Source organism: Dasypus novemcinctus, chromosome 12 (assembly GCF_030445035.2).
Source record: "Dasypus novemcinctus isolate mDasNov1 chromosome 12, mDasNov1.1.hap2, whole genome shotgun sequence".
Taxonomy (NCBI): domain Eukaryota; kingdom Metazoa; phylum Chordata; class Mammalia; order Cingulata; family Dasypodidae; genus Dasypus; species Dasypus novemcinctus.
Window position 1 is genome coordinate 100,011,744 of NC_080684.1, and position 26,114 is coordinate 100,037,857.

The 26,114-nt window shown below is 40.1% G+C and overlaps 1 protein-coding gene across 12 annotated transcripts in view; it reads left to right on the forward strand.

Annotated features, from left to right (window-relative positions):
* TNRC6B (trinucleotide repeat containing adaptor 6B) overlaps positions 1 to 26,114 on the forward strand; it is a 283,298-nt gene that overhangs the window by 83,686 nt on the left and 173,498 nt on the right. For 7 of the 12 annotated variants that reach the window (XM_058309155.2, XM_058309161.2, XM_058309150.2 and 4 more), the window contains exon 3: positions 8,217 to 8,307. The exons of 2 other annotated variants lie outside the window; for them this stretch is intronic. In XM_058309155.2, the coding sequence (XP_058165138.1) occupies positions 8,263 to 8,307 (45 nt within the window). In that variant the 5' untranslated portion in view covers positions 8,217 to 8,262. Of the gene's footprint in view, positions 1 to 8,216; positions 8,308 to 10,455; positions 10,545 to 26,114 lie in introns of all 12 variants that reach the window. 3 more of the 12 variants (XM_071218713.1, XM_012526634.3, XM_071218711.1) reach the window with 1 other exon arrangement.

Sequence of the window (26,114 nt, forward strand, 5' to 3'; positions counted from 1 at the left end):
GAAAATTAGCAGATTGTTTGGAGGGAATGCAAAGAAGTTTATTTGAAGTGGAGATGAATTCATTGGGATTAGCTAGAAATAAAGTTAGTGAAAAGCTTGTGAAGTAAAATTAAGTTATTAATGTTATGATAATGGGATAATTAGGAAGAAAAGGTTGATACAGAAAATTGAACTTAATTCTCGAGTTTAAGTTTCAGTGATACATTGGAGTTGAAGGGGATCCAGTAAATAGTATTCTCTTTCCTGCTCAAGTTCTGAACCAAAGGATATACAAGATAAAAGAGTAAAGCAGGGAAGTGAATGTGGCTCAACTGATAGAGCATCTGCCTACCGTATGGAGGGTCCAGGGTTCCATCCCCAGGGCCTCCTGACCCATGTTGTAAGCTGGCTTACACGCAGTGCTGCCAGCTTGCAAGGAGTGCCGTGCCATGCAGGGGCGCCCCCGTGTAGGGGAGCCCTGTGTGCTAGGAGTGCTCCCCACAAGGAGAGCCACCCCATGTGAAAGAAGCGCAGCCTGCCCAGGAGTGATGCCACACAGACAGAGAGCTGATGCAGCAAGATAACACAACAAAAAAAGAGATGCAGTTTCCTGGTGCTGCCTGACAATGCAAGTGGACACAAGAGAATAGACGTGGCGGGATAAAAAAAATAAATCTTTAAAAAAAAGTAAAACAGGTGAAAGTTAAAATTTCACTTTTATTACTAATATAGTTGATATAGGAGAAGTGACTTACTTCTAAGAACAAGCGGCCTTCTAGATACTATACTCCAGAATTTAACAGGTTTACCTACTTCGCAGCACTCTTCTGGGATAGACCAGCACCTCCCAGAAGAGAGAAGGATCAAAGCAGAATAGTTACCTCCAAGAGAGGGGAGAGGAAGGGACTGGACTATTCAAGCCTAGTTTTTCCTTCCAGATTCACTAATGAGATAAGTCACTTCATCCTTGACTGTTTGAGTCAGGACTGTGATGAGGCCAGGAATATTAAACAAACTGATGTTAACCCCTTTTCTCCCCACATGGAAGGCAGCATCAAGAGTGAAGAAGTTTTCCTTCTCTAACATTCACCAGCTTTTGTCACTTAAGACGTTAGTCTCGACTAATAGGCCTGCATCAGCCAGGAGTGTGCCTATCCTCTGTAGGAGCGAAGTGGTCGTCGGGACAGCCCTGCTCCCCTTTGAGGAGGACATCCCCCACTACCAACCACTGTCCTCTGGGGTATTCTCTTGGGACATTGGTGGGCAAAAGTAGATTTTGTCCTCAGAAGATTGTAAATTAGACCAGAACAGTATACAAATTATATGAACTCCAAGGCTAAATAAAACTATTTCAGCATTGTCCCCAAAACCACCAGATTCAGAAAGTAAGCCTACCTGCAGCCCAAGAGCAGTTATTTCTGGTAAAATTATGTTCCCAGAATACAGTACTCAGTCTGGCCATTGATATCCGAGGGAAAGAGAGGCAGAGGGCACTTGGTTCTAGCCTCACCAAATGCCAGTTGGTCCATGCTAGTGTTTAGAATCCCTGACTTGGTTACTTGAATGCACTTTGGAAAAATCTCTCAGCTGAAGGTTAAAATTGGACTGTGCCTTTATCCTTTCTAGAGAAGAATCTTCTGCTGCATCTGTAGAGATTAAATTTGAAGCCTTGCGGCTGTTTTGCAAAATTTAGGGATTTATTGTAGTAGCAGCCCCAGTTACCAGGTCTTACATGAGCTAAGTTGCTTGCTTGCTTCTTTCCCTCCCTTCTTCCCTTCCTTCCTTCCTTCCTTCTTCCCTCCGTCCTTCCTCCCTCTTCCTTATATGAGTATAGTCAGAAAGCTCTTAATATCCATTTCCTGCTTGAAACACCTATGTAAGCCTAGCACAAACAATTTAAATCTAGAACTTCACTGACTTTGTAATGATATGCTGTTTGAAATTCAGCTGCTTTGTAATTTACTGTTCTATTCTCTAACATCTAAAGAAGCCTATATGAAAAAAGTCTGTTTTCCCTTAAGTCTAATCTTGCCTCAGCCATACCTGCTTAGGAAAAGCTGTTCCTGCATAATTCAAGGTCAAGCAGCAGCCTTCTGTACACTGAGGCTACCCAAGCCCATCAGTGCCCTTACCTTTGCTGAGGCCAGCAGAGCTGACATTTGCTTTCTAGGCCAGAGTGGCCAGTTTATGCTGAGCTAACGTTTAACTGAGCACTCAGTGCTGCCGCCACCACCACCACCATGACCGACTGTGGCTTGTTTCTTTGCTGAGGATTATTTGCCTAGTGCATGCAGCCCTGTCTCTGTAGAAACAGCTTCTTACCTGAAGAAAATACTGCCCTAACTATAGTTACCACCAGTGTCAAAATACTGTGTGGCCTATGGCTTATAAACCTCTAGTGCAGCCTCAGTAGTTGTAAGCTTTAGCACAACTGTAAAAACTTATGTGGTCTAGTAGTAAGCCTCTACAAATTGCTGAGGTCAAAATACCTTGCTCCCTAACTAAAGTCCAAGGCCCAGTGTATATTTTACTCCCCCAAATTTTACTTCATGTCAGTTTCTTAAGATTCCAGACCCATGTACCAGATGTTAGGGACTGTGAGAGACCCAATAAACAGCACTCCTCTCTTCTTGCCCGAGTTATATATGAATTAAGAAATAAAGACAAGGCATTTGGGAGACAAAAATCTCACCTCTGTTACTAGTAAAACTATTTTGGAGAATGTGGCTTTTATCTACAGACAAGGGAACTTTTTTTTTTTTAAGATTTATTTATCCCCCCAACCCCTGCTGCTTGTACTTGCTGTCTCCTGTCTGTGTCCATTCGCTGTGCATTCTTCTGTGTCTGTCTTCTCTTCTCGTCTTCTCTTTAGGAGGCACCAGGATCCATTCCCCTTCTGACGTGGGAGAGAGGCACTCTGTCACTTGAGCCACCTTAGCTCCCTGACTTGTTGTGTCTCTCACTGTCTCACCTCTTTATCTCTTTTTGTTACATCATCTTGTTTTGCCAGCTTTCCATGCCACTTGGGCCAGCTTGCTTTCACCAGGAGGCCCTGGGAATTGAACCCAGGACTTTCCATATGGTAGATGGGAGCCCAATTGCTTGAGCCACATCCACTTCCCACAAGGGAACTTCTTAACACTTCTTAACACTGAACCTCAAAATTCAGTGGGCACTCCGTGTTGCTCAAATATGGCCAGTCATGAAGCCAATCTCAGCATGTAAATGTGTTGCCTTCCCCCCAGCGTGGGACATGACTCCCAGGAATGAGCCTCCCTGGAACCGAGGGATTACTATCAAGTACCAGCTGATGATGTAACTAGAAAATGACCTTGAATAAAAGGGCCAACTCAGACCAGCAGAATATCTCAATCTACATATAATACCAGGAGATAAAATTGCTTTTTGACCTGAATCAAAGGGGGAAATGGAAAGGACAAATGAGTTTATATGGCTGTGAGTCTCCAAAAAGAGCCCGGAGGTTATCAGAGGGGTTGCCCTTATGCACACCTCAGCAGAGTCCCAGAGACAGATAAAGTAGCTACAACCCCAGGTATTGGTTCTTCTGAGGGCTACAGAGACCCACAGGTTCTATGGTCATGGCAGATGGAGTTCAGTGCCATGTCAGTTGGCCCTACTTTGGAGTTTGTGTTTCTTTGTGATGGAGCTGGACTCAGATGTGATCTTTGTTCACAAACCTCTCCTGTTACTTTTTCCGGAACTGTAGTTGGTGCTGGGGTTTAATATATACCCAGGGGACCTGAGTCTTTGGACTGACCGTGTGATAGCCAGGCCCTGAGCCTCAAAAGACTTCAGCTCCTACACTCTGGTTTATTGGACCTACCCCACTCAGCTAACATGGAGTTGAAGAAGGTCAACAACCACACCAGGGAGCCAAGAGTGCCTACAACTGAAAGGAGGAGGATTGCATCCAGCATCCATGTGGAATCTAAGCCCCCCTCTTGATAGAGATGTGGAGTGGACACAACCATTCCAAGGTCCACAGGATGGAGGAATAGAGTATGGATTAGAGTGGACTTACTGGTATTCTATTCATGAACTATTGTGATTAGTAATCGAAGAAAATGTGGCATTGGTGTGGAGAAAATGGCCATGGTGGCTGCTGGGGGTAGGGAATGGGAGGAAGAGATGAGATGTGGGGGCATTTTTGGGACTTGGAGTTGTCCTGGGTGGTGCTGCAGGGACAGTTACCGGGCATTGTATGTCCTCGCATGGCCCACTGGGTGGAATGTGGGAGAGTGAGGGCTATGATGTGGACCACTGACCATGAGGTGCAGCGGTGCTCAGAGATGTATTCACCAAATGCAATGAATGTCTCATGATGATGGAGGAGATTGTTGTTATGGGGGAAGGAATGGGGTGAGGGAGTTGGGGGGTATATGGGGACCTCATACTTTTTTAATGTAATATTTTTTAAAAAAGAAAGAAAAAGAAAAAGAAGGAAAAAAAAAGTAAAAAACTATATATATATAAGAATAAGGAAAAAAAAATTCAATGGGCACAGGCATGGTTGTGATGTTCTGCCCCTGTATCATTTATGGATGTAGGATGCATCTCCCTGGCAGCATCTGGCTTCCAGCAAAGGAGAGAAAGAGTCTGAGCTCCACAGACCTTGTTTCTCCTTCTGAGCTCACCATTCAAAGATGGAGAGGGGCCGGGAGTTAACCCTCTAAGAGGGGAAGAAGCATTTCTTTTGCACAGCATGTTCAAATGAAAATTGCATAGACAGAGAGAGAAGACTAAAAGGAGAATAAGTATTCAGAGTAGAAGATCCTTTGTGGGTTGGTCATCAATGTGTACTTTAAAAAACAATTTTTTCCCTTAACTTTTTATTTTGAAATACTTTCAAATTTACAAGACAGGTACAAAAATACTACAAACCCTGTACCCCATAAGTAACTATCCCCCCATACCCAGATATATAAATTTTAATATTTTGCCACATTTGCTGTTATCATTCTGTCTTTCTGTCTGTCTCCCTATCTATTTCCTGTACACTTGAGTGTAGGCTAAATACACCATGCTCCTTGAACACTTACTGCTGCCATGCTCATTTCCTAAGAACAAGGATGTTCATTTATGTAATTACCTTAAGTGCAGTTATCAGGTTCAGGAAATTTAACATTGATAGAAAACTTACAGTCCGTATTCCAGTTTTTCATGTGTCCCAATATGAAATTTGAGCCTTTTCTCTTCCTTTGTGAGACCCCATCCAGGATCATGTAATGCCTTTAATTGTTATTATCTCTTTAGTTGTTCTTTAACATGTACTTATTGATCGCCTGTTAATGTACCAAGTGCAAATATATTATCAGTTAGTCTTCAGAATGACTGTTGTTTCCAAATTTCAGTAGGGAAACTGAGACTCAGACAAATTGAGTAATTTTCTCAAGGTCACGCTAAAAATTAGCCTCAGATCAGTTACAGCTACAGCTCTCTATCTAGGTTCTAGTCACTATTGCCAGCCACTAGGTGCTTTAGTGTCCTTTGTTGGCTTCCCTTAATTGTTTCTACTCCAACACATTTGAAAATTGAGGTCTGGAGTAGTAGAGAAAGTAAGACTTGAACTAGGCATTGAAGAATGGGTAGGATCTTGTGAGAAGAGCATGGATTTTAAGAAGTGAATGTGGGGGCAAAGTCTTGGTTAAAGCCTTAAAGATGGGAGGAAGTGGGGAGTGGAGGAGGAGCAGATAATAGTATTCCCCATTGGGGGTGGGGAAAGGAGTCAGTGAGGGAGAAAGAGCAATGACTGTCAGAGATGGGGTGAACTAGTATAATCAGGCAAGTCAAGCAACAAAGAGATTTAAGAAGAACAGGAGAGGGAAACGGACTTGGCCCAGTGGTTAGGGCATCCGTCTACCACATGGGAGGTCCGCGGTTCAAACCCCGGGCCTCCTTGACCCGTGTGGAGCTGGCGCATGCGCAGTGCTGATGCGCGCAAGGAGTGCCGCCCCACGCGCAAGGAGTGCGCCCCATAAGGAGAGCCGCCCAGGGTGAAAGAAAGTGCAGCCTGCCCAGGAATGGCGCCGCCCACACTTCCTGTGCCGCTGACAACAGAATTGGACAAAGAAACGACGCAGCAAATAGACACAGAGAACAGGCAACCAGGGGAGGGGGGGGGGGAATTAAATAAATAAATAAATCTTTAAAAAAAAAAAAAAAAAAGAACAGGAGAATCCATAAGGGATGAAATGGAAAATGCTATAATTGAATGAGAAGCTGCAAGGTAGTAGAAGCTACTTTTCAGAAGAACACATCTTTGGCCAATCCTGCTTCCTCTGCTTCTGCCCTCCTCTCTCCTGCCAGTGCCTCCCTTTGGCTTAGTGTCTCCAGCAGCCAGTGGGAAGGGAGTCTATTGATAGAGTCTCCTGGGGCATAGAGCTGAGCAGAGAAGAATGGAGTGTGGATCTGAAGGGGCAAGAGAAAACAGCAGCAGACCCGGGACTTTCCATTGGTGTGGGCCTGGGAGCATAAGGGAGCCCTGAGATGTCTCTCCTGGTCAGTTATGTTGTAATGCTTCATCTCTGAAATATAGTCTGAAATAGAATGAGAGCTGAAAGGCACTTGTGAAGTAATTTGAGTACCAAATCTTTCTGGATATATTACTGAGTTTTTCTAATACCATCAACTTAATTTTCATAGAAAGAACAATTCTGTTTTTGCATAATTGTCCTAATCATTTGAGAGGCAAAATCAACTAGAGTAAGCCAGTCACTTGTTGTGAGCATCAGTAGCTTGTTTTTTGTTGTTGTTGTTTTTTAAAGGTTTTCATTTATTTATTTCTCCCCCCTCCCTCTATTGTCTGCTCTCATGTCTATTCGCTGTGTGTTCTTCTATGCTGCTTGTGTTCTCATTAGGCATCTCCGGTAACTGATCCTGGGACCTTCCAGAGTGGGAGAGTCATTCTCTTGCGCCACCTCAGCTCCCTGGTCTGCTGCATCTCTCATTATCTCTCCTCTGTGTCTCTTTCTGTTGTGTCATCTTGCTGTGCCAGCTCTCTTTGTGGGCCAGCACTCCTGCACGGGGCAGCACTCAGCATGGGCCAGCTCACCACACGGGCCAGCTTGCCTTCACCAGGAGGCTCTAGGTATTGACCCCTGGATATGGTAGATGGGAGCCCAGTTGCTTGAGCCACATCTGCTTCCCCTCAGTAGCTTGTTTTGCAGAAGGAGTTGGCAGTGTCAGTTAATCTGAATGAGTGGAAGTTCATTGAGAGAGCATCATCTATGCGGATTTCATACTTTTACATCATGTAAATATATATTTGATTCCAAAAAACCTTTTTAGATCAGCACAGTAGATATTTTAGATGCTCCCTGATTATAACTCCACCCCCAAAAGATGAGGAAAAATTCCTGGAAGTGCCTTCCTGGCCTCAGATCCTGTGGCTGGTTATTGAGAAGCCTGCTAAGGATACATTGTCAGACATCTTTTTGGCTTTTATTTTTTATAGCTTTTGTATCTTATAAAGTATTCGAAAGGTTTTAAAATATTAGTACTATTATTATAATGAAGCTTTGTTTTGTGGTAGTTTGAGTAATTATTCCTCAACAGTTACATATTTGCTGAATTAATTTAAATGTTAGATAATTTTTTAGTAGTTTCCTTTTGGCACATTTTAATTCATGAAATTTAACAAACTTCTGCTTGACACATTCTATTCTTAAAGGAAAACTCCTATGCTTTTGATTGTCTTGCCTTTATATAAGCCAGTTGTCATGTGAAAAGATATGGACATTTAGTTATTAAGCATATTTTCTTAAAATAAAAAATGTCCAGTCAACCATTAGAGTGCATCTTAATTTCCTGTTATAAAAATCCAAGATTGTTGAACACAAATTATAAACCCAAGACATCCAACCAATTCCAGTAGCCTAGACCTGCTATGGCATAACAGCTGGTCAACGCCTTTGCTTGAGTAGGCATCCTTTCTGACAGATGGGTGTCTGTACTATATGAGTTGTTAAATACTTTCAATATCACCTCTGCCAAAAGCCAAATAAAATGGAGAAAGAAATCTACAACTGTTTAATATGGATAATGTATTTAATACCTATGCGTATGTATTTTATATATACATACATACTGCTTGTTACTTAAGGTAAATTTTTCACAATATACATGGAAGCCCTGGTGAAAGAATTTCAATCTAAATCTTTGAACACACAAAATTTGCACATAATTTCTTATATATATTTTTCTCTTATCTCTTTTAGGCAGTGTTTGTGTTTTTCTGCAGAGTTTTGCACAGAATCTGTTTCCATGCAAACTAATGAGGGAGAAATATCGGAAGAAAGCAGTTCCAAGGTCAGTAAATTACTAAAAGTACAAATAAGTTGATAAGTTGAGCAGAAATTAAAGAACAGAGGCAGTAGATGGGTAAAGTGAATATTTTGTTTTAGGTTAATTTAAAAATTATATTGATTTAAATTGGAACCTAAGATTGACAAGGTTTTTTTCTTTTCAATATAGAATTTTGATACTTTATATACAAATTATATTGAACTTTCAGAGTCACAGAAAACTTTTATGATTCATTTTTAGAAGACCAGCGCTGTAGCTTGTAAGAAATCATTATGAAAGTTAAATGTGCCCCTTATAAAAATTTAAAACAAATCAGAACAGATAAAAATAAAAGACTTTCCTTTTTGTAATTTTTTAATTTATGTTTTATTTATTTATTTTTGAGGCACTGGGGCTGGGGATTGAACTGGGACCTTGTATGTGGGAAGCTGGCATTCAACCACTGAGCCACATTGGCTCCCCTGAGTTAATTTTTTCCTTTGTTTTGCTTGTTGTTTTTTTTTTTTAAGAAGGCATTGGGGACCGAACCTGGGACTTCCCATTGTGGGAAACAGGTGCTCAGCTGCTTGAGCCACATTCCACTCTCCTACAAAAACCCTTCCTTTCTTCCTGCTGTATGGAGGCAGACCCTGATAGTTTGTGATATTTGCCTCTGTCAGTTTTAAATGGTAATTTTAGGTTTTCGAGCTAAAAGTAGAACATTATCATTGTCAAGCCATGTAGATAAATAGCCATCTATGTGTTTATCTATGCTGTACTTTGTGAGCTAGGCCTCATAGAATTGGTGCTTGAGCCCAAGTCCCAGGGTCCCTCATGAAATACCTCCTTCAGCTTCTTCCTGAATCCCCTCTTTCTACAGAATTGGGATCTATTCCGTAGGTTGGGTGGAGGGAAGATACCATCCTCTCCTCTTGGTTATTTTCCCCATCTCACCAGATCTCTTCCTTCTTCCTGTAGCCAAAGAAGTAATCTGTTGACTGGTCATCAGACTCATCTAGGCCCTGAATCTTACTAGAATCCTCCTCAGAAACACACAGACACATAAACTCACAAAAGATATACATACACCCTCAGGATTTCTGAGATACACATACTCTTCCCCAGGGCATATATTAATTTATAATTAAATCTGATTCTTGGATCCACTGCCTAGTACATTCTCTCTCTGGAAAGCTAAATTGTAATTGGAAGATTCCAAGGATGACCAAAACAGAATGTTTTATTATGCCATAAACTCAGTTTTTATCTTCTTTCTGGGGAAAAAAAAAAGCTAACTTGCTTGATTTTTTTTTTTAATTACTGAAAAGTTTATTAGTTTAGAATCAGTTAAACTAAAGAGTAAAAGAACATTCTTTTTACTTGAAATAGGTAGATGCTGCTCTTATCAGAAATTAAATTATAACTTCAACATCAGTTTTGGTTTAATTCAGGTTTTTATGGTATTTTTTCTGTTTCTCTTTCTTTAAAACCTTATTATATTTGGAATGATTTGATTTTAATGCAGGGATTTACCATAATTAGTGCTATTGTAGTAATTCGTTAATGTCTATTAACAGAAATAAGTCAGAAAAGGTAGCTGTTTTTGAGGGAAAGCAGGGAATTTTTAATAAAACAGTGATTTTGAACTAAGTTCATTCATTTCTTTACATAAATAATTCTTGTTTACCTATTAGGTACTGAACTCAGGGTATACAACAGTGAACCAAAAGACGTGGTCCCGAGCCTCAGAGTGGGAGGCATAAAATAAACATAAATAAATACGATAATTACAGATTATGGTAAATAGTATGAAGAAAATAAAGTAAAACTAGAGAATGACTGGGAAGACGTGCGTAGGGTAGGCAAGGAAGGCCTGTCTGAGGTGACATTTCAGCTGAGGGCTAAAGGATGAAGCGTCAGTTATGTAAAGAGTTGGAAGAACAGTCTGTGTTGTAGACAGAGGCAACAGCTGCAAGAGCCCTTGGCTTCTTCCGAGAACTATCAGAAGACCTCTGTGGCCAAGTGCTTGGATTAGAGGTTGGAGATGGAGGCAGAAGTCTTGCAAAGCCTTGAAGGCTATGTATGGAGTGTGGGTTTATTCTGCATACACTGGGAAGCCGCTGAAGGCCGGTAAGTTGGGGAGTAACCTGATATGATTTGCATTTTTAAAAGATCACTCTGGCTGCTGTGTGGAGAATGGATTGGAGAGAGGCAAGAGTGGAAGCAGGGAGACCAGTGAGAAAGCAGTTGCATTCGTTCAGGTGAGAGAGAAGATGGGGACTGGATTAGTGTGGTGGCACTGGAAATGGAGAAAAGACAGACTTGAGGTATATTTTGGAAGTAAAACTGACGTGACTTGTGAATGAATTAGAATACTTCCCGTGATAGAAATCAGGAGGAGAATTTCAAGAAAAAGAAGTGATCAGTAATGTCAGATGATGCCAAGAAGCTACAAGGTTTATAATTGAGAAAAGACAATTGGATTTGTTTTTTTAAAGAACTAATTCAAGGGAAGGGACATGAGTAAACTTTTTGGAGAGATGGAGATATTCTATGCCTGGCAGGATATGTCCATTTGTCAAAATTGTACCACTAAAATTTGTGTATTACAATGTATGTACATTTTACTTGGAAAAAACTAATTATAATCAAAGGGAAGTGAATAATGGGTGGAGGTATAGATGAAAAAAGAGTACAGAATGTTGATAACTGTTGAAGCTAGGTGATAGGTACGTGGTGGTTCACTTATACTATTCTGTTTACTTTGTATGTGTTTGAAATTTTCCATAATGAAAAAATTAAAGAGCTTATTAATGGTGTTCAAGAGTGCCATTTCATTAGTGCAGGAAGGGCAGAAACCAAATTTTATGGGTTAAAAGATAAATTAAATGGAAAAAAAGTAGGTGCTGTGGCTATAATCTACCACGCAAGTTCAGGGAATTTGAAAGTAAATGGAGAAGTAGGAACAGCACTGAGAAGGAGGAGTTAGTTCTAAGGGAAGATATTTTTTTTTAATGGAGTAGACATATGCATCTTTGAGAAAACAGAAGAAATTAGTGGAGGAAGGCAGAGAGTATAATTATGAAAAAACGTTCAACGGATTCATGAGCTTGCAGGAACTTGGGAATCAGGGAATCCAGTCCCCTTGGGGCCACAGTTAGTGACTGAGCTTGGGCTCAAATCCTTATCTTCTGAGTCCTTTTTTGTGGTGGAGAAATACTTGGAAAGGGGAAGAAAGAAAGTGGACTTCAGACTTTTCTTAGTATTGCCTCTGAAATAGAAGTCATTGTTATTTGGAAGGTTTATTTATTTATTTATTTATTTATTTAAAAATTTATTTTATTTATTCCTCTCCCTCCTCCCCCACATTGTCTCTCTCTGTGTCTATTTGCTGTGTGTTCTTCTCTGTCTGTTTGTATTCATGTCAGCGGCACCTGGAATCTGTGTTTCTTTTTGTCGCATCATCTTGCTGCAACAGCTCTCCATGTGTGCGGCACCATTCCTGGGCAGGCTGCGGTTTTTTCACGCTGGGCGGCTCTCCTTACGGGGCGCACTCCTTGGTGGGGCTCCCTTATGTGGGGGACATCCCTGCGTGGCAGGGCACTCCTTGCACACATCAGCACTGCGCGTGGGCCAGTTCATCACATGGGTCAGGAGGCCCTGGGTTTCAACCTTGGACCTCCCATGTGGTGGGTGGACACCCTATCCGTTGGGCCAAATCCGCTTCCCTGGAAGGTTTAAAGAACAAGATTGAGGACTTGAAATGGCAAGTTTAACTTTTTCTATTAAGGAGGACAGTTTGGAATTGCTGTTATGGAGAAGGTGCTAAGAATAGATAATAAATGAATACAAAGGGAAATGTAGTTTTAAAAATCCTTTTAAGTGTTATGCCAAGTAGATAGAAAGCAGGGATATTCAGAATTGAAAAGGATTGGTCAAGAAAGTCTTGGAGGATGTGAATTTTGTTGTTCCTGTTAAAGGTATGTTCTCTGAAACCGTCCAACATCTTCAAAGATTTTTCTTAGAAAGCGATGTTTATTTAAGTTCAGAGATGGACTAGGGATTATCTGTTCTTCAAGAACGGGAAACTAAAGTTTGATCTCTTGAGTTTAGAACGATTCCTTTTCTTTCTGCCAGAAAGATATAAAGCATGAGAGTTTCCAGAAGACTGCTGTACATAGGCCATAGATAATTCTAGAATTAAATGCAAATGTTCTTTTTTTATTCCTTTTATATTTTACCTCCTCCCTTCCTTCCCTTCGTCTTTTTAATTCAGTAAATATTTATTGAGCATCCACTATGTGCCAAGATCTGTGCTAAGTATTTGCAGATAGCGTTGCTCCATCAAACTGATGGTCATTTTTGTTTTTAATTTTGTTTTTCAATTTTGCATGTCCTAATAACTATCTCCAAGAGGGTTTTGCTGTTTTAATGAAAGTTTCTATTTTAAATACTGAAGGAAGACAAGTTGACAGTGTTATTATTAATGTAATCATCAAAAGCTCCTGATTATAACCTTTGGAGGCACAGTGACTAGTCCTTATATTTTTCCCAAGGACCACTTCAGGGCTTTTAAAATTTCCCTGCTGTGAATGTGCGAGAGAGAAAATTGAGTAGAATAACACAGTTATATGTGAATCTGTCTTATTATTCTATACTTTAAGAAGTTAAATATGAAAATGATGTTCTGGAGAAAGTCTTGATGATGTATCAGGAAATCTGAAAGGAGAGGTGTGTGCCTTACTGGCCTATTTCCCTTAGAGAAAGACTCATATGACCTAACTTATTTGGCAGTTATGTAGCTATATTGTCATATTGGTCTGAAAACAGACACTATTTTATCTGCCATTTGTGGCTTTGACTCTTATTTATTTATTTTTAAAAATTTATTTCTCTTCCCCCTCCCCCAGTTGTCTGTTCTCTGTGTCCATTTGCTGTGTGTTCTTCTGTGTCCTCATCTGTTCTTGTCAGTGGCCCAGGAATCTGTGTCTTTTGTTGTTGTTGTTGTTGCATCATCTTGCTGCGTCAGCTCTCCGTGTGTGCGGCGCCATTCCTGGGCAGGCTGCACTTTCTTTCGCGCTGGGCGGCTCTCCTTACGGGGCGCACTCCTTGCGCGTGGGGCTCTCCTACGCAGGGGACACCCCTGTGTGGCAGGGCACTCCTTGCATGCATCAGCACTGTGCATGGGCCAGCTCCACATGGGTCAAGGAGGTCCTGGGTTTGAAATGTGGACCTCCCGTGTGGTAGGCAGACACTCTATCCATTGAGCCAAGTCTCATTCCCTGTGGCTTTGATTCTTGAATGCAGTGATCAGTTTTCTTAGTACCTAGTTTATCTATTATATAATGAACTAGAGGTTTACTAGAGAGGTTTCAGTTCTATTGTGGATTTATTGATGAATCTTGGACCTCAGCTATTTATTGATATTGTCTTTTTTTTTTTTTACTTTAAAAATGTTTTATTTAGAAATAATTTCAAGCCTAACTGGACAATAGCAAAAATAATGCAGATACAGTACATAAAACTTCAGTGTACCCTCTACCCACATACCTAAACTTCACCACCTATTAGCATTTTGCCTTATTTGTTATATCATTCTATCTGTATATCTATCTACCTGCCTGCCTACCTACCTATGTATCTATCTATGTCTGTCTTCTAAACAATTTAGAGTGGGTTGCATATATCCTATTCCTTGAATACTTAATACTTCCATCCATATTTCCTTTGAAAATGATATTCACCTATATAACTTCATTAAATACAATTAATCAAGTTCAAGAAACGATAACAACTGATGAGTGGATAAACAAAATGTGTTATATATGTATGATGGAATATTATTTAGCTGTAAGAAGAAAAGAAGTCCTGATAAATGGGACAGCCTGGATGAACCTTGAGGACATTATGTTGAGAGAAATAAGCCAGACACAAAAGGACAATTATTGTATGATCTCACTAATTTGAACTAATTATAATGAGCAAACTCCAGAAGTTAATATCTAGAATATAGGTTACCAGGAGATAGAATGAGGGTAGAGAATGGGGAACTGATGCTTCATTTGTGCAAATTTTTTAATAGGGTTCACTGTAAATGTTTGGAAATGGCTAGAGGTGATGGTAGCATTTTATTGTGCATGTAGTTAGCAGTGCTGAATTTTGTGTGTGATTGTGATTAAAAGGGGGATGTGTAGGGTTGTGTATGTCACTAGAAGGAAAGCTAGAGGATAAAACATGGGACTGTTAGACATATTGTGAATGATGAGTGGGGTCAGTAGTACAAATATAAGAATGTTCTTCCATGTACTAGAACAAATGTACATCACTATTACAAGGTGTCAATAATAGGGTAGTATAAGGGAAAAAATATACCTGACACAAACTGTGAACTATAGTTATTAGTAATATTTTAATATTCTTTCATCAGTTGCAACAAAGGTATCACACCAATGCTAAGTCAGTAATAGGGGGAATAAGGGATATGGGATATTTTTTTATGAAGGAATGAAATTGTTCTGAAATTGATTGTGGTGATGAATGCACAAACTCTGTAATCATACTGAGAGTCACTGATTGTACACTTTGGGTGGATTGTTTGGTGTTGAATAAAACTGTTTTATTTAAGAAAAAAGAAATGTAACATTTATATAAAGTTTATAGTCTATATTTCAGTTTTCCAATTGTCTAATAATGTTCTTTTTGTCCTATTATTATACCTTCTTTTTTACTCATTTTATTAAGACATTATTAAAAATGTCATGCTTTCATAGTCATTTATTCAATTGATTATTTAATACAGTAAACACTTACTGGGCACCTACATGCTGATGTCCAAGGTGCAGGAATGCAAAGATATGTAAGGCATGGTCCTTGCACAGGGGACTTTTAGTATAGTTGATGGACAGAGATCACCATATGAAAGGGCTATACTAGAGGTATCAGCTCTGTGCTTTGGGAAGTAGGTCAGACAATGAATTCTTCCTGGAAGGAATCTCCACAATGCAGAGGATAATACTTGGCGCCTTTTTTTTTTTAAAGATTTATTTATTATTTCTTTCTCTCCCCTTCCCCCCACCCCAACCTGCCCGTTGTCTGCTCTGTGTCCATTGGCTGTGTGTTCTTCTGTGACCGCTTCTATCCTTATCAGTGGCACTGGGAATCTGTGTTTCTTTTTGTTGCATCACCTTGCTGTGTCAGCTCTCCGTGTGTGCGGCGCCATTCCTGGGCAGGCTGCACTTTCTTTCGCGCTGGGCGGCTCTCCTTATGGGGCACACTCCTTGCACGTGGGGCTTCTCTACGCGGGGAACACCCATGTGTGGCATGGCACTCCTTGCGTGCATCAGCACTGCACATGGGCCAGCTCCACACGGGTCAAGGAGGCCCGGGGTTTGAACCGCGGACCTCCCATGTCGTAGGCGGATGCCCCATCAATTGGGCCAAGTCCGCTTCCCAACACTTGGCTTTTATAGGAAGAGTAAGTTTTTTGTTTGTTTTTTGTTGATGGATGGGGGGTGGGGGTGGGAAAGTCATTACAAGCCGAGGGAATAGCATGTAGCTTTTAATTGGTGAAGTATGACAGAACATGGTGCAAAGTTTAGAGTATTTTTCAGATATCTCAGCTATCTTACTGTGTATTAAACCACTATAAAATTTAGTGGTTTAAAACCACCACCACAACAACAATCTTCTATTATCTCTCATGATTAGGTAGATTGGCTAGGTTCAATAAGGTGGCTCTTCTGCTCTAAAGTGGTACTGGCTGAGGTGGCAGTCATCTGGAGGCCCACCTGGTCAGGAATGTCCAAAATTGCTCACTCACATGGCTGGCAGTTGGTGTCTGCTGCCAGCTGGGAGCTCAGCTTAGGGCTATTCACCCGAGCCTCAAAAGTCTCTTCCACATGGCCTTTCTTTGTGGCTTGGCACAGCATGGCATCTGAGACCCAAGAAGAAATGTTCAAGCATCCAGAAGCTGCAGTTATCTTAAGGCTGTCTTAGAAGTCATATGGTTTTATTTTCTCCTCATTCTGTTGAATTAAAGCAAGTCACAGGACCATCTAGATGCTATCTCTCAATGGGAGCAGTGGCAAAAAATTGGGAGTCATCTTTAATCCACACAGCACATGGAGTGTTGAGTGCTGGATTAAAGGGAAGGAAAGGAGGAGACCCAGAATACCTTGGGACTAAGGAGTTTCAAGAATAGGCAACACGTTTTTTTAAGTGGAGGAGTGAGAAGTACATTTGCTTTTGGTTATGATTTCCTCTTCCTTATGAAAACTGGTAGACCAACGTAGAGGATAATCTAGAACATCTGAGTTTAAAAGCTTAAATTCTTTAAAGAAAGGAATCATTGGCCCATCCCAGCCTGAGGACTAATTTCCTCAGAGACTAAGCTTTCCAAGTAGAACAGGGATCATGGGTGGGGAAATAGATCCCGTAGAAAGATACATGAGTGGGAAGGCAGTGACTATGATTTCTGAGACTGTTGCCAATAAGACCTGATATAATCTTCCTTTATATTTCTAAACAAGGATAGATTAGAATTCTTAATTTTAACTCTGCAGCCATTTTTCATTTTAAATGTAATATAATTTAGATTGATATTTTAATGGAGTTGGTGTATTAGTGTTCTCCAGAGAAACAGAACCAACAGGATACACACACACACACACACGTATGATTTATTTTAATGAATTGGCTCATACAATTGATTGTGGGTGCTAGCAAGTCTCAAATTTGCAGGGCAAGTTGGCAGACCAAAAACTCTAGTAAGAGGAGTGGTTGTGGCTCAAGCAGTTGAGCACTCATCTACCACATGGGAGGTGTCAGGTTCAGTTCCTGGTGTCTCTTGAAAAAACAAAAACAAACAAACAAAATAAATGATTTAAAAAAACCAACTCAGGGAAGCTGCTGTGGCTCAGTGGTTAAATGCAAGCTACCCACATATGTGGTCCTGGATTCAGTTCCCAGCCCTGGGTACCTAAAAAAATAAATAATCGAAAAAACAAATAAAGACAGAGAGAAAAAACAGTAAGAGTGTGGTTGCAGTTTTGAGTCCAGGATCCATAGAGGAGGCCAGCAAGTTTGAAACTCAGAGAGGAGTAGAAGTTTTAGTCTTAAGGAAGAATTTCTTCTTTCTGGAATCCTCACTTCTTTGCTCTTAGGGCCTCCAACTGGTTGACTGAGGACTTACCAACATTCTGGAGTGTAATCTCCTTTACTTAAAGTCAGCTGATTGAAGATGCTAATCACAATTAGACAAGATGCTAATACCTCCACAATATCTAAGCCAATGTTTAACCAAACAACTGGACGCCAGAATCTAGCCAAGTTGATACATAAAATTAACCATCACAGTTCTATTAGTTTGCTAGTTAGTTGTACAGATTCTGCAACTCTAGGTTTGGAATCTTTTATAATTTCTTTTGTAGATTAAAAAAATTATTGAAGTATATCACTCATACATAAACATACATAAACAATAAGTATATAGTAATAGTTGTGAATTTACAAAACAAATATATGTAACATCATCCAGGCCTCTCATACCTTACCTCACCCTACCACCAACAATACCTTGTATTGTTGTGAAACATTTTTAGCTAATGATTAAAGAGCATCCTCAAAATATTACTACTAACCAAAGTATATTACGTTTGTTGTATTTTTCTGCCAACCCACACTGTTATTGTTATTACTGTATCATTTTTACATGAGCATACATAAACAGTAACTGTATAGTAAAAGTTGTGAACTTACAAAGCAAACATGCGTAACATCATATGGGGGCCCCATGCATCAACCCACCACCAACACCTTGCATTGTTGTGAGACATTTGTTAAACAAATTATGAAAAAATATCATCAAAATCTTACTACCAACTATAGTCCTTATCTAACATTTGGTGTATTTTCCCCCAACCCACCCTATTATTTTTAAATATATTTTTGAGACAGAAGTTGTAAACTTACAAAGCAATCACACACATGTGCAGAATCCCATGCAGTAGCCCTCTATCAACACACCTCTATCTACCACACTGTGGTAGAACATTTATTACAGATTATAAGATAATATCATCAGACTATTACCAGGTCCATAGCGTATGTTTGGCACACTTTTTCCATACTCCCCCATTATCAACACAGTACATCTTTGGCATAGATGCATGAATATTACATTATTACTGTTAACCACAGTCCATAGGTCACTGCAGTTATATTTTTCCCATGCTTCTTCACATTCCCACCACCCTGCAATAGTGGTGTACATCTGCTCTAGTTGACAAAGGACACTCTTGCATCTGTACCATCAACCACAATTCTCATCCACCTGTGTTTACTGTGTTAGTCAGTCCATAGAGTATTCTCTAGCTTTCTTTCAATTGGTGTTTACATCCCTAGACTACCCTTTTCAGTCACATTCCCATTTATAAACCAGCTGTTACTCATTATAATGTGTTACAACCAACTCTATACATTTCCACACTTTTACAGTAAAGTTAATTAAAATGTCTACATGCATTAAACATGAGTAGTCCATCTCAGTCGTCCTCTTATCTCCTTTAAGAATCTACCACCTACCATTGATATTTTCCTGAATTTTCTTCTAGAAGCTTTATGGTTCTTGTTTTTATATTTAGGTTTCTGATCTATTTTGAGTTAATTTTTGTATAAGGTGTGAGATAGGGGTCCTTTTTCCTTCTTTTGGCTATGGATATTAGTTCTGTCAGCACCACTTGTTGAAAGGACTGTTCCGCCCAAGCTGGATGGGTTTGACAGCTTATCAAAAATTATTTTGAGATGTGAGGGTTTGTTTCTGAACTATCAATTTGGTTCCATTGGTCTATGTGTCTTTATGCCAGTACCGTGCTCTTTTTACCACTGTACCTAGGTAATATGATTTGAAGTCTGGAAGTGAGAGTCCTCCAACTTTGCTTTTCCTTTTTAAGATGTTTCTGGCTATTCAGGACCCCTTACCCTTGCAAATAAATTTGATAATCATGTTTTCCATTTATTTTTAAAACACTGGTGGAATTTTTATCAGGATTGCATTGAATCTGTGTATCAATTTGAGTAGAGTTGATGTCTTAATGATATTTAGTCTTCAATCAGTAAGAATGGAACGTTCTTCCAATTATTTGTCTTTTTAAATTTCTTTTAACACTGAGTTGTAGTTTTCTGAATAGAAGTGCTTTACATCATTTGTTAAGTTTATTCCAAAATATTTGGGTTTTATCTGTCATATTTTATTTTTACCACTCTTGACACTGTCGGTTACTTTTACCGATACAGCCTTCATTTCTAGACTCTTTTCCAAGCTTCTCTCTCCTGTCTTTTCTTTTCAGACTGTAGCACACCCTTTAGTATTTCCTGCAAAGCCGGTCTCTTGGTTGTAGACTCTCTCAGTTTCTGTTCATCTATGAATATTCTAAACTTGCCCTCATTTTTGAAAGACAGTCTAGCTGGATATAAGATTCTTGACTGGAAGTTTTTCTCTTGCAATATCTTAAATATATCACACCACTGTCTTCTTGCTTCCATGGTTTCTGATAAGAAATCAGCACTTAATCTTAACATTGGGTATCCCTTATAAGTCATGCATTGCTTTTCTCTTGCTGCTCTCAGAATTCTCTCTTTGCCTTTGGCATTTGACATTCTGATTAGTATGTGTCTTGGAGTTGGTCTATTCTGATTTATTCGGATGGGAGTACATTGTACTTCTCAGACATGGATATCTATGCCCTTTAATAGGGTTGGGAAATTTTCTACCATTATTTCTTCAAATAGTGCTTCTGCTCCTTTTCCCTTCTCTTCTCCTTCTGGCACACCCATGACACAAAGTTTGCACATCTCTTGCTGTCAGTGAGTTCCCTGAGAATTTAATTGTTAAATTTTTTCCATTCTTTTGTATGTTTGCTTTCAGAGGGTGTTTCTTCAAGCTCACTAATCCTTCTGCCTCCTCAGATCTGCTATTATATGATGCCAATGTATTTTTAATTTCATTTATTGCACCTTTCATTCCTGTAAGATCTGCTGTTTTTCTATGTATGCTTTCAGATTCTTCTTTGCCCATATCCAATGTCTTCTTAATATCCTTAATCTCTTTAGCCATCTCATTGAATTTATTAAGGAGATTTGTTTGAACATCTATGATTAGTTGCCACAACTTCTTTATGTCATCTGGAGACTTACCTTGTTCCTTTAACTGGGCCATATTTTCTGTTTCTTGCTGTGGATTGTAATTTTTTTGTTGGTATCTTGGCATCTGGCTTACTAGATGTATTTATTCTGGGTGCAGTTTCTCTCTTTAATTTAGGGCTTTCTTGTACTTTTTCTCTTGCTGGTTGTATAATAGGAGCCAAGGATATAGTTGGTACTGCAAGTTGTGGAGGTTCATACTGCCCCCTTTGCCCTAGGGACCAATGAAACTTCTCCCAACTTTCTCCTTTGCCAGGAGTAGGGACAGAGCCACAGCCATATGTAATAATCCAAGTTGTGCAGGCCTAGACTCTAGTTGCCTAGAGAGACTAATGAAGGTTCATGCTCCTTTCTCCCCTACCTGGGGTGGGTGTGGAGCTGTAAGTGTGGGCAGCAATCTATGCTATACAGGTCCAAAATGACTGCAGTTGCCCCAGTAGACTGGCTGTTCAGTCTGTGCCAGCTAAATGTACCTGTAGTTACCTGGAGAGGCTAGTGCAGGGCTCACCAGCTTCCTCCCTGGTAGAGGTGGGGCTGGAGCCTTGGTTAGGGCTGCAGTCCAATCTGGGTAAAAGGAGCTGGTCCCTACCCTCACGGTGATTTTCAGTCAGCCCAGCTTCCCCTCATGCTGGTGTGCATAGTCAAAATGGCAGCCACCAGCCTTTTTCTACCTGGACAAGTTCAAACTTCAGCTGTTCTTAGGATAACACTTTAGCCTACCAAATTTACTAATCAGTAGCTGAAATTGGTGCCCAACCATCTCTTCATCCCACATTTTTGGAAAATGGAGTTTCCATCTGTAGCCACAGAATAACTCCTGAAGTAGCTTGTGCTGCCAGAATAGGATGATCACCAGTGTCCATAGCATGGCCTGTGTCTTCCTGGAGAGGTTGGTGCAGATCCCTGCAGCTTCCTCCCTGCTGGATGTGGGGCTGGGGCTTATGCTAGAGCTGCAATCTGATCTGGATGGAAAGAAGTCAGCTCATACCAGAATTGTGATTTTCAGTCTGCCCCACTTCCCCTGGTGCCAGGGACAGAGTGGAAATGGTGGCTACTGGCCTCTTTCTGACTTGGACAGGTTCAAACTTTACTTGTCTTAGGATTATACTTTAGCCCACCGAATTTACCAATTAGTAGCTGAAGTTGGTTGGTTCCCAACGATCTCTTCTTTCCCTGTTTTTGGGAAGTGTATCTTTCAATTCCAGCCCTGGAATAGCTCCCGAGGCAGCTTATGCTGCCAGTGGAGGATGGGCATCGGCCTCCAGGACATGGAGCACTCTACTTAATGAATCTTCTCTGCAGTTGGCCTGTCTTCTTCCATTCTTTCAAGGATGATCTTCTTTTGATCTCCTGGAGCCCCAAAAAGGTGCTTTAGATAGCTCTGGGTGATTACTAACTGCCCTGGAGCACCAGCTGACTCTTGGAGCTCCTTACTCTGCCACCAACTTGCTGGTTGTCTGGAATCTTTTATTTTTAAGTGAAATTTAGAGCAATTATAGTGTAAGTTGTCATTCCAATGGAGGAGTTGGGTGTTTGTGATCTTATTCTCTGTACACTTTTATATATTTACATATTTTATTAATAAAACAATAGAAAGAAGATCGTAGCTTTAAAAATTGTAGCTATAGTTTTAAGTGCTTGTATGTCTCAATTACTGCAAATAAAAAAATAACTACTGAATGAAGAAGTAATTTAACTATAATGTTCTCTTTGTTGTTATAAAAGGTAACTAATAAACCTTGACCTTTGTCTAAAGGGAATAAAGAACTGTATTTACTTGCTTAAAATTAAATATAAACAATTGATTTTAGCATAAAAATACATTAATATGTAAATTACCTATTTTACTTGGTTTCATTGATAATTGCAAGATCTGTTCTTAATATCAAATGCTTGTTTAATCAAGAAAACTGTTATACAGGACTATTTCACAGAGCCATGGTGATATATTTGGTTTGGTTTTGTTTTGGTGGGGGATGCAGAGAAAGCGGTTCAGACAATTTTTAATAAAGTCTTTTGCTTCTTCAGGTTTAGGATATCTCTGTCTTAGACTGAATCTGATTTAACAAATTATAACAAAATTTCATGGATTTTAGTATTTTAAGGGGAGATCGGGGAAGAAACCATGCAGGATAGGTATTTTTCCCATTTGTTTAATAGCTGCTAAACAATTTAGTAATTTGGGTTCCATGTCTGTCTTACTCCAAAGACCATGCATGCTAAGCCCAGTCCTCCACCAACTCCATTTAGTTATATCAGAGAAGTTTGTTTAAAGAGTCACCAGAGTGTAGAAGAATGTATGAGAAGGGAGAGGGTTGTGGGAAGATGGTGGAGTAGGAAGCTCTGGGAACCAATCCTTCTACTAAAACAACTATTGAAGTGGCAGGAATGGTCTGAATCAACTATTTTGAAATTCTGCAGTCTATTGGAACACTGTGCAGCACACAGGGAAAAGCTAGAGAAAGAAGTGGCTAATAAATTGTGGCAAATACTTGTGAATTTCATCCTAGATGCAGCAGCTACCTTCCCCTATCCCCAACCACCTGGAAGGCAGCTGTGGGGAGTGTAGCTGAGTCTCCTAGTACAGCTTGCTGTTGCCAGGGCCCTCCAAAATCCACGGGTGTGATCACTCTTCACTGCCTTTGCTGCTTCAGATCGCTAGGCTGGCTTGCTTGCTCTGAAGACTCTGAAGTCAGCCATTGTTCCAACCTTCCTCAGTCAAAAGTAGGGGCAGAGGAGTCTGAAAGAGGCAGTACTAATTCTTGCCCCCTCCCTTTTTTTTATCTTTTAAGTGGAGCAAAAATAATTTGGACAAGTCACAGTATGGCCAAAAACATCCCAAATCTGATGAAAGATAGGAATATACATATCCAGGAAGCTCAACAAAGTTCAAGCAGGACAACTATAAGAGATCTACACCAAGACAAATTACAGTGAAACTGTCAAAATCCAAAGACAAAGGAAGGATTTTGAAAGCTGCAAGAGAGAAACAACTAGGCACATTTAAGGGATTCCCAATAAGAATAACGTTGGATTCCCCTCAGAAATCATGGGGGCCAAAATATACTTAAATGACATATTGAAAGTCTTAAAACACACACACACACACATACACACACACACACACAAAATCATCAACCAAGCATTATTTATTCAGCAAAATTGTCTTTTCAAAGAGGAAAAAGAAATTAAGACATTTACAAATAAAAGCTGATAAAATTCATTACCAGAAGAAAATTGAGGTAGGTTTGAAATAAGGCAGAAACAGTAGATCTGAAGAAGAGGAGACTAACAGGGGAAATGTTAAGGAAGAGTGGGATGGGAACACCTGAAGATAAATCCTGAGCTTTTAGCTCATAAGAATGGATTGAGGGGAAGCAGATGTAGCTCAAGCAGTTGAGTACCCACCTACCACATGGGAGGTCCTGGATTTGGTTCCCAATGCCTCCTAAAGAAGACAAAACAGTGAGTTGATGCAATGGGCTGGCAGCAGCAAGATGACACAGTGAGGAGACACAACAAGGAAACACAATGAGAGATACAACAAGCAGGGAGCAGATATGATTCAAATGATTGGGCACCTCCCTCCCACACAGGAGGTCCCAGGTTCAGTTTCTGGTGCCTCCTATAAAGAAGATGAGCAGACACAGAGAAGACACAACGAACAGACACAGCAGACAGCAAGTGCAAACAACAAGGGGGAGGGGGAGAGAAATAAAATAATCTTAAAAAGAGAAAGAGTAGGTTGAATGACACCATATAACAGGAGATGGAGCAAGGGACTGGGCTTGGGAAGGGGCTATACCATGGACCTCAACTCTTTACCTACCTGTAAAATTTTGTTTCTTTAAAAAAGAGAGGAATCTGAAGCAAATATGACAAATATGAAGCAAATACATCTTTTGTGGTGATCCTGAAAATAGCAGGATTGGTTGAAGAATTTATGGCCACAGATATCTTGGCCCTCCTATAGAAAGATAAATATCTCTCTTCCATCCTTCCAGAAAACCAGAGAGACTGAAACTCAGGCAAAGTTGAGAGTGGGGGGAGGTACCTAATTAAAATAACAGAAGATTTAATAAAATTCTACATGTGGATGAGGGAAGTATGCCAGCTCTCTTCCCAAATTCAGGCTCAGAGCACTGGAGATCAGGCTTAGGATTGAAGGGTACCTCTCTGGGGCAATTGAATAGTCAAGGAAGGAAAACAATATATAGATGCAGACACTGGGGGTTCTACCAATGCATGGCCAGGTCCCGTCCTTATTACCCTACATGAAGCTAATCACTGGATGAGTGCTTCCCCCAACTCCCACCTCTACTTCTCCCCATACATAAAGGGCTTCATTCTTAAATATCAGTGGATAGCCAGGGATGACCAGATGTTACCAGACATTGTGAATGAAAGATATTGACCAAACCATAGATAAAAGAGGAACTTGAGGAATTGGAGACAATTCAGGGAGCAAAAGAAAACTAAAAAAAATCAAGTAAACCAAAACACTCTAATATATCCTCAGAGATAAGAGATGATACTATAATCATGGGAGGAAAACAGGAGACTATAGAATAAGGATATTCAGAGAACAAAAATAGGTCTTAAAATTAAGTTATAATAGTAGAAATAAAACATTTATTAGACATGTTGGAAGATAAAGTTGAGAGAATCTTCCTTACAAAGGTAAGTCAGAGTTAAAAATGGAGAGACAATTTGATGTATCAAGCCTAGAAATTCGACACAAAATAATAGTAGTTCCAGAAGGAGAGAACAGAAATTGAAGGGGAGGAAATTTTACCAAATAAATACGAAAAACATGAGTTTCTACATTGCAAGTACCTAGTTCAATATATGAGAAAAAGAACCATATTTAGTGATTTGCAATTTTAGAAAACTGAAAAAAATAGAAGATACTAAAAGTTTCCAGAGAGAAGAAACAGGCCACATCAAAATGATCAAAACTTAAAAGAAGCAGGAAGATTGTGGAGTAGGATACTCTAGGAGTCAGTCTCTCTACCAGAACAACTATTAAACAGGCAGTAACTGTCTGAATCAACTATTTCACAACTCTGGAGTCTAATAGAACACTGTTTAGCATCCAGGGAAGAGCAGGAGGAATAGGCTGGTAAATTATGTTAAATAATAAATTGCTTTCTCCATGTGGCACTTGCAGGTGCCCATCCCCAACTTTTGCAGCAGGCTGCAGTGGGCTCCAGCCCCTGGTGTAGCTTGCTTGTGCCAGAAAGGACATAAAATCCACTTCCTCAGGATCCATGGTGGTCATGGGCTGATCACTGAATACAGATTTTGATTAGTAATTTTAGATTGCTGAGGGCCTGGCTCTGAAGGCAGCCATTGTTCCATCCCACCCCAGACAAAGGCAGTGAAGGAGATATAGACACTACACTTTCTCAGAGGTGAAGAAGACAATTGAAGGGCTGCATTGAGCCACAAGAAAGCACAGCTTTGGGGAGCTATAGAGGAAACTCCTGATGCCCTTCCTGGCTCCTCCCTCATCCCCTCTTCATTACAGCTTGGAGCTGGCCTGAGCTCCCTTTGTGGGTCCCTGGTATTGTTCTGACTGGGAAAGACTGCCTTGGGAAAGTTCTTTCCAATGTGTTCCCCTTCACAGAATT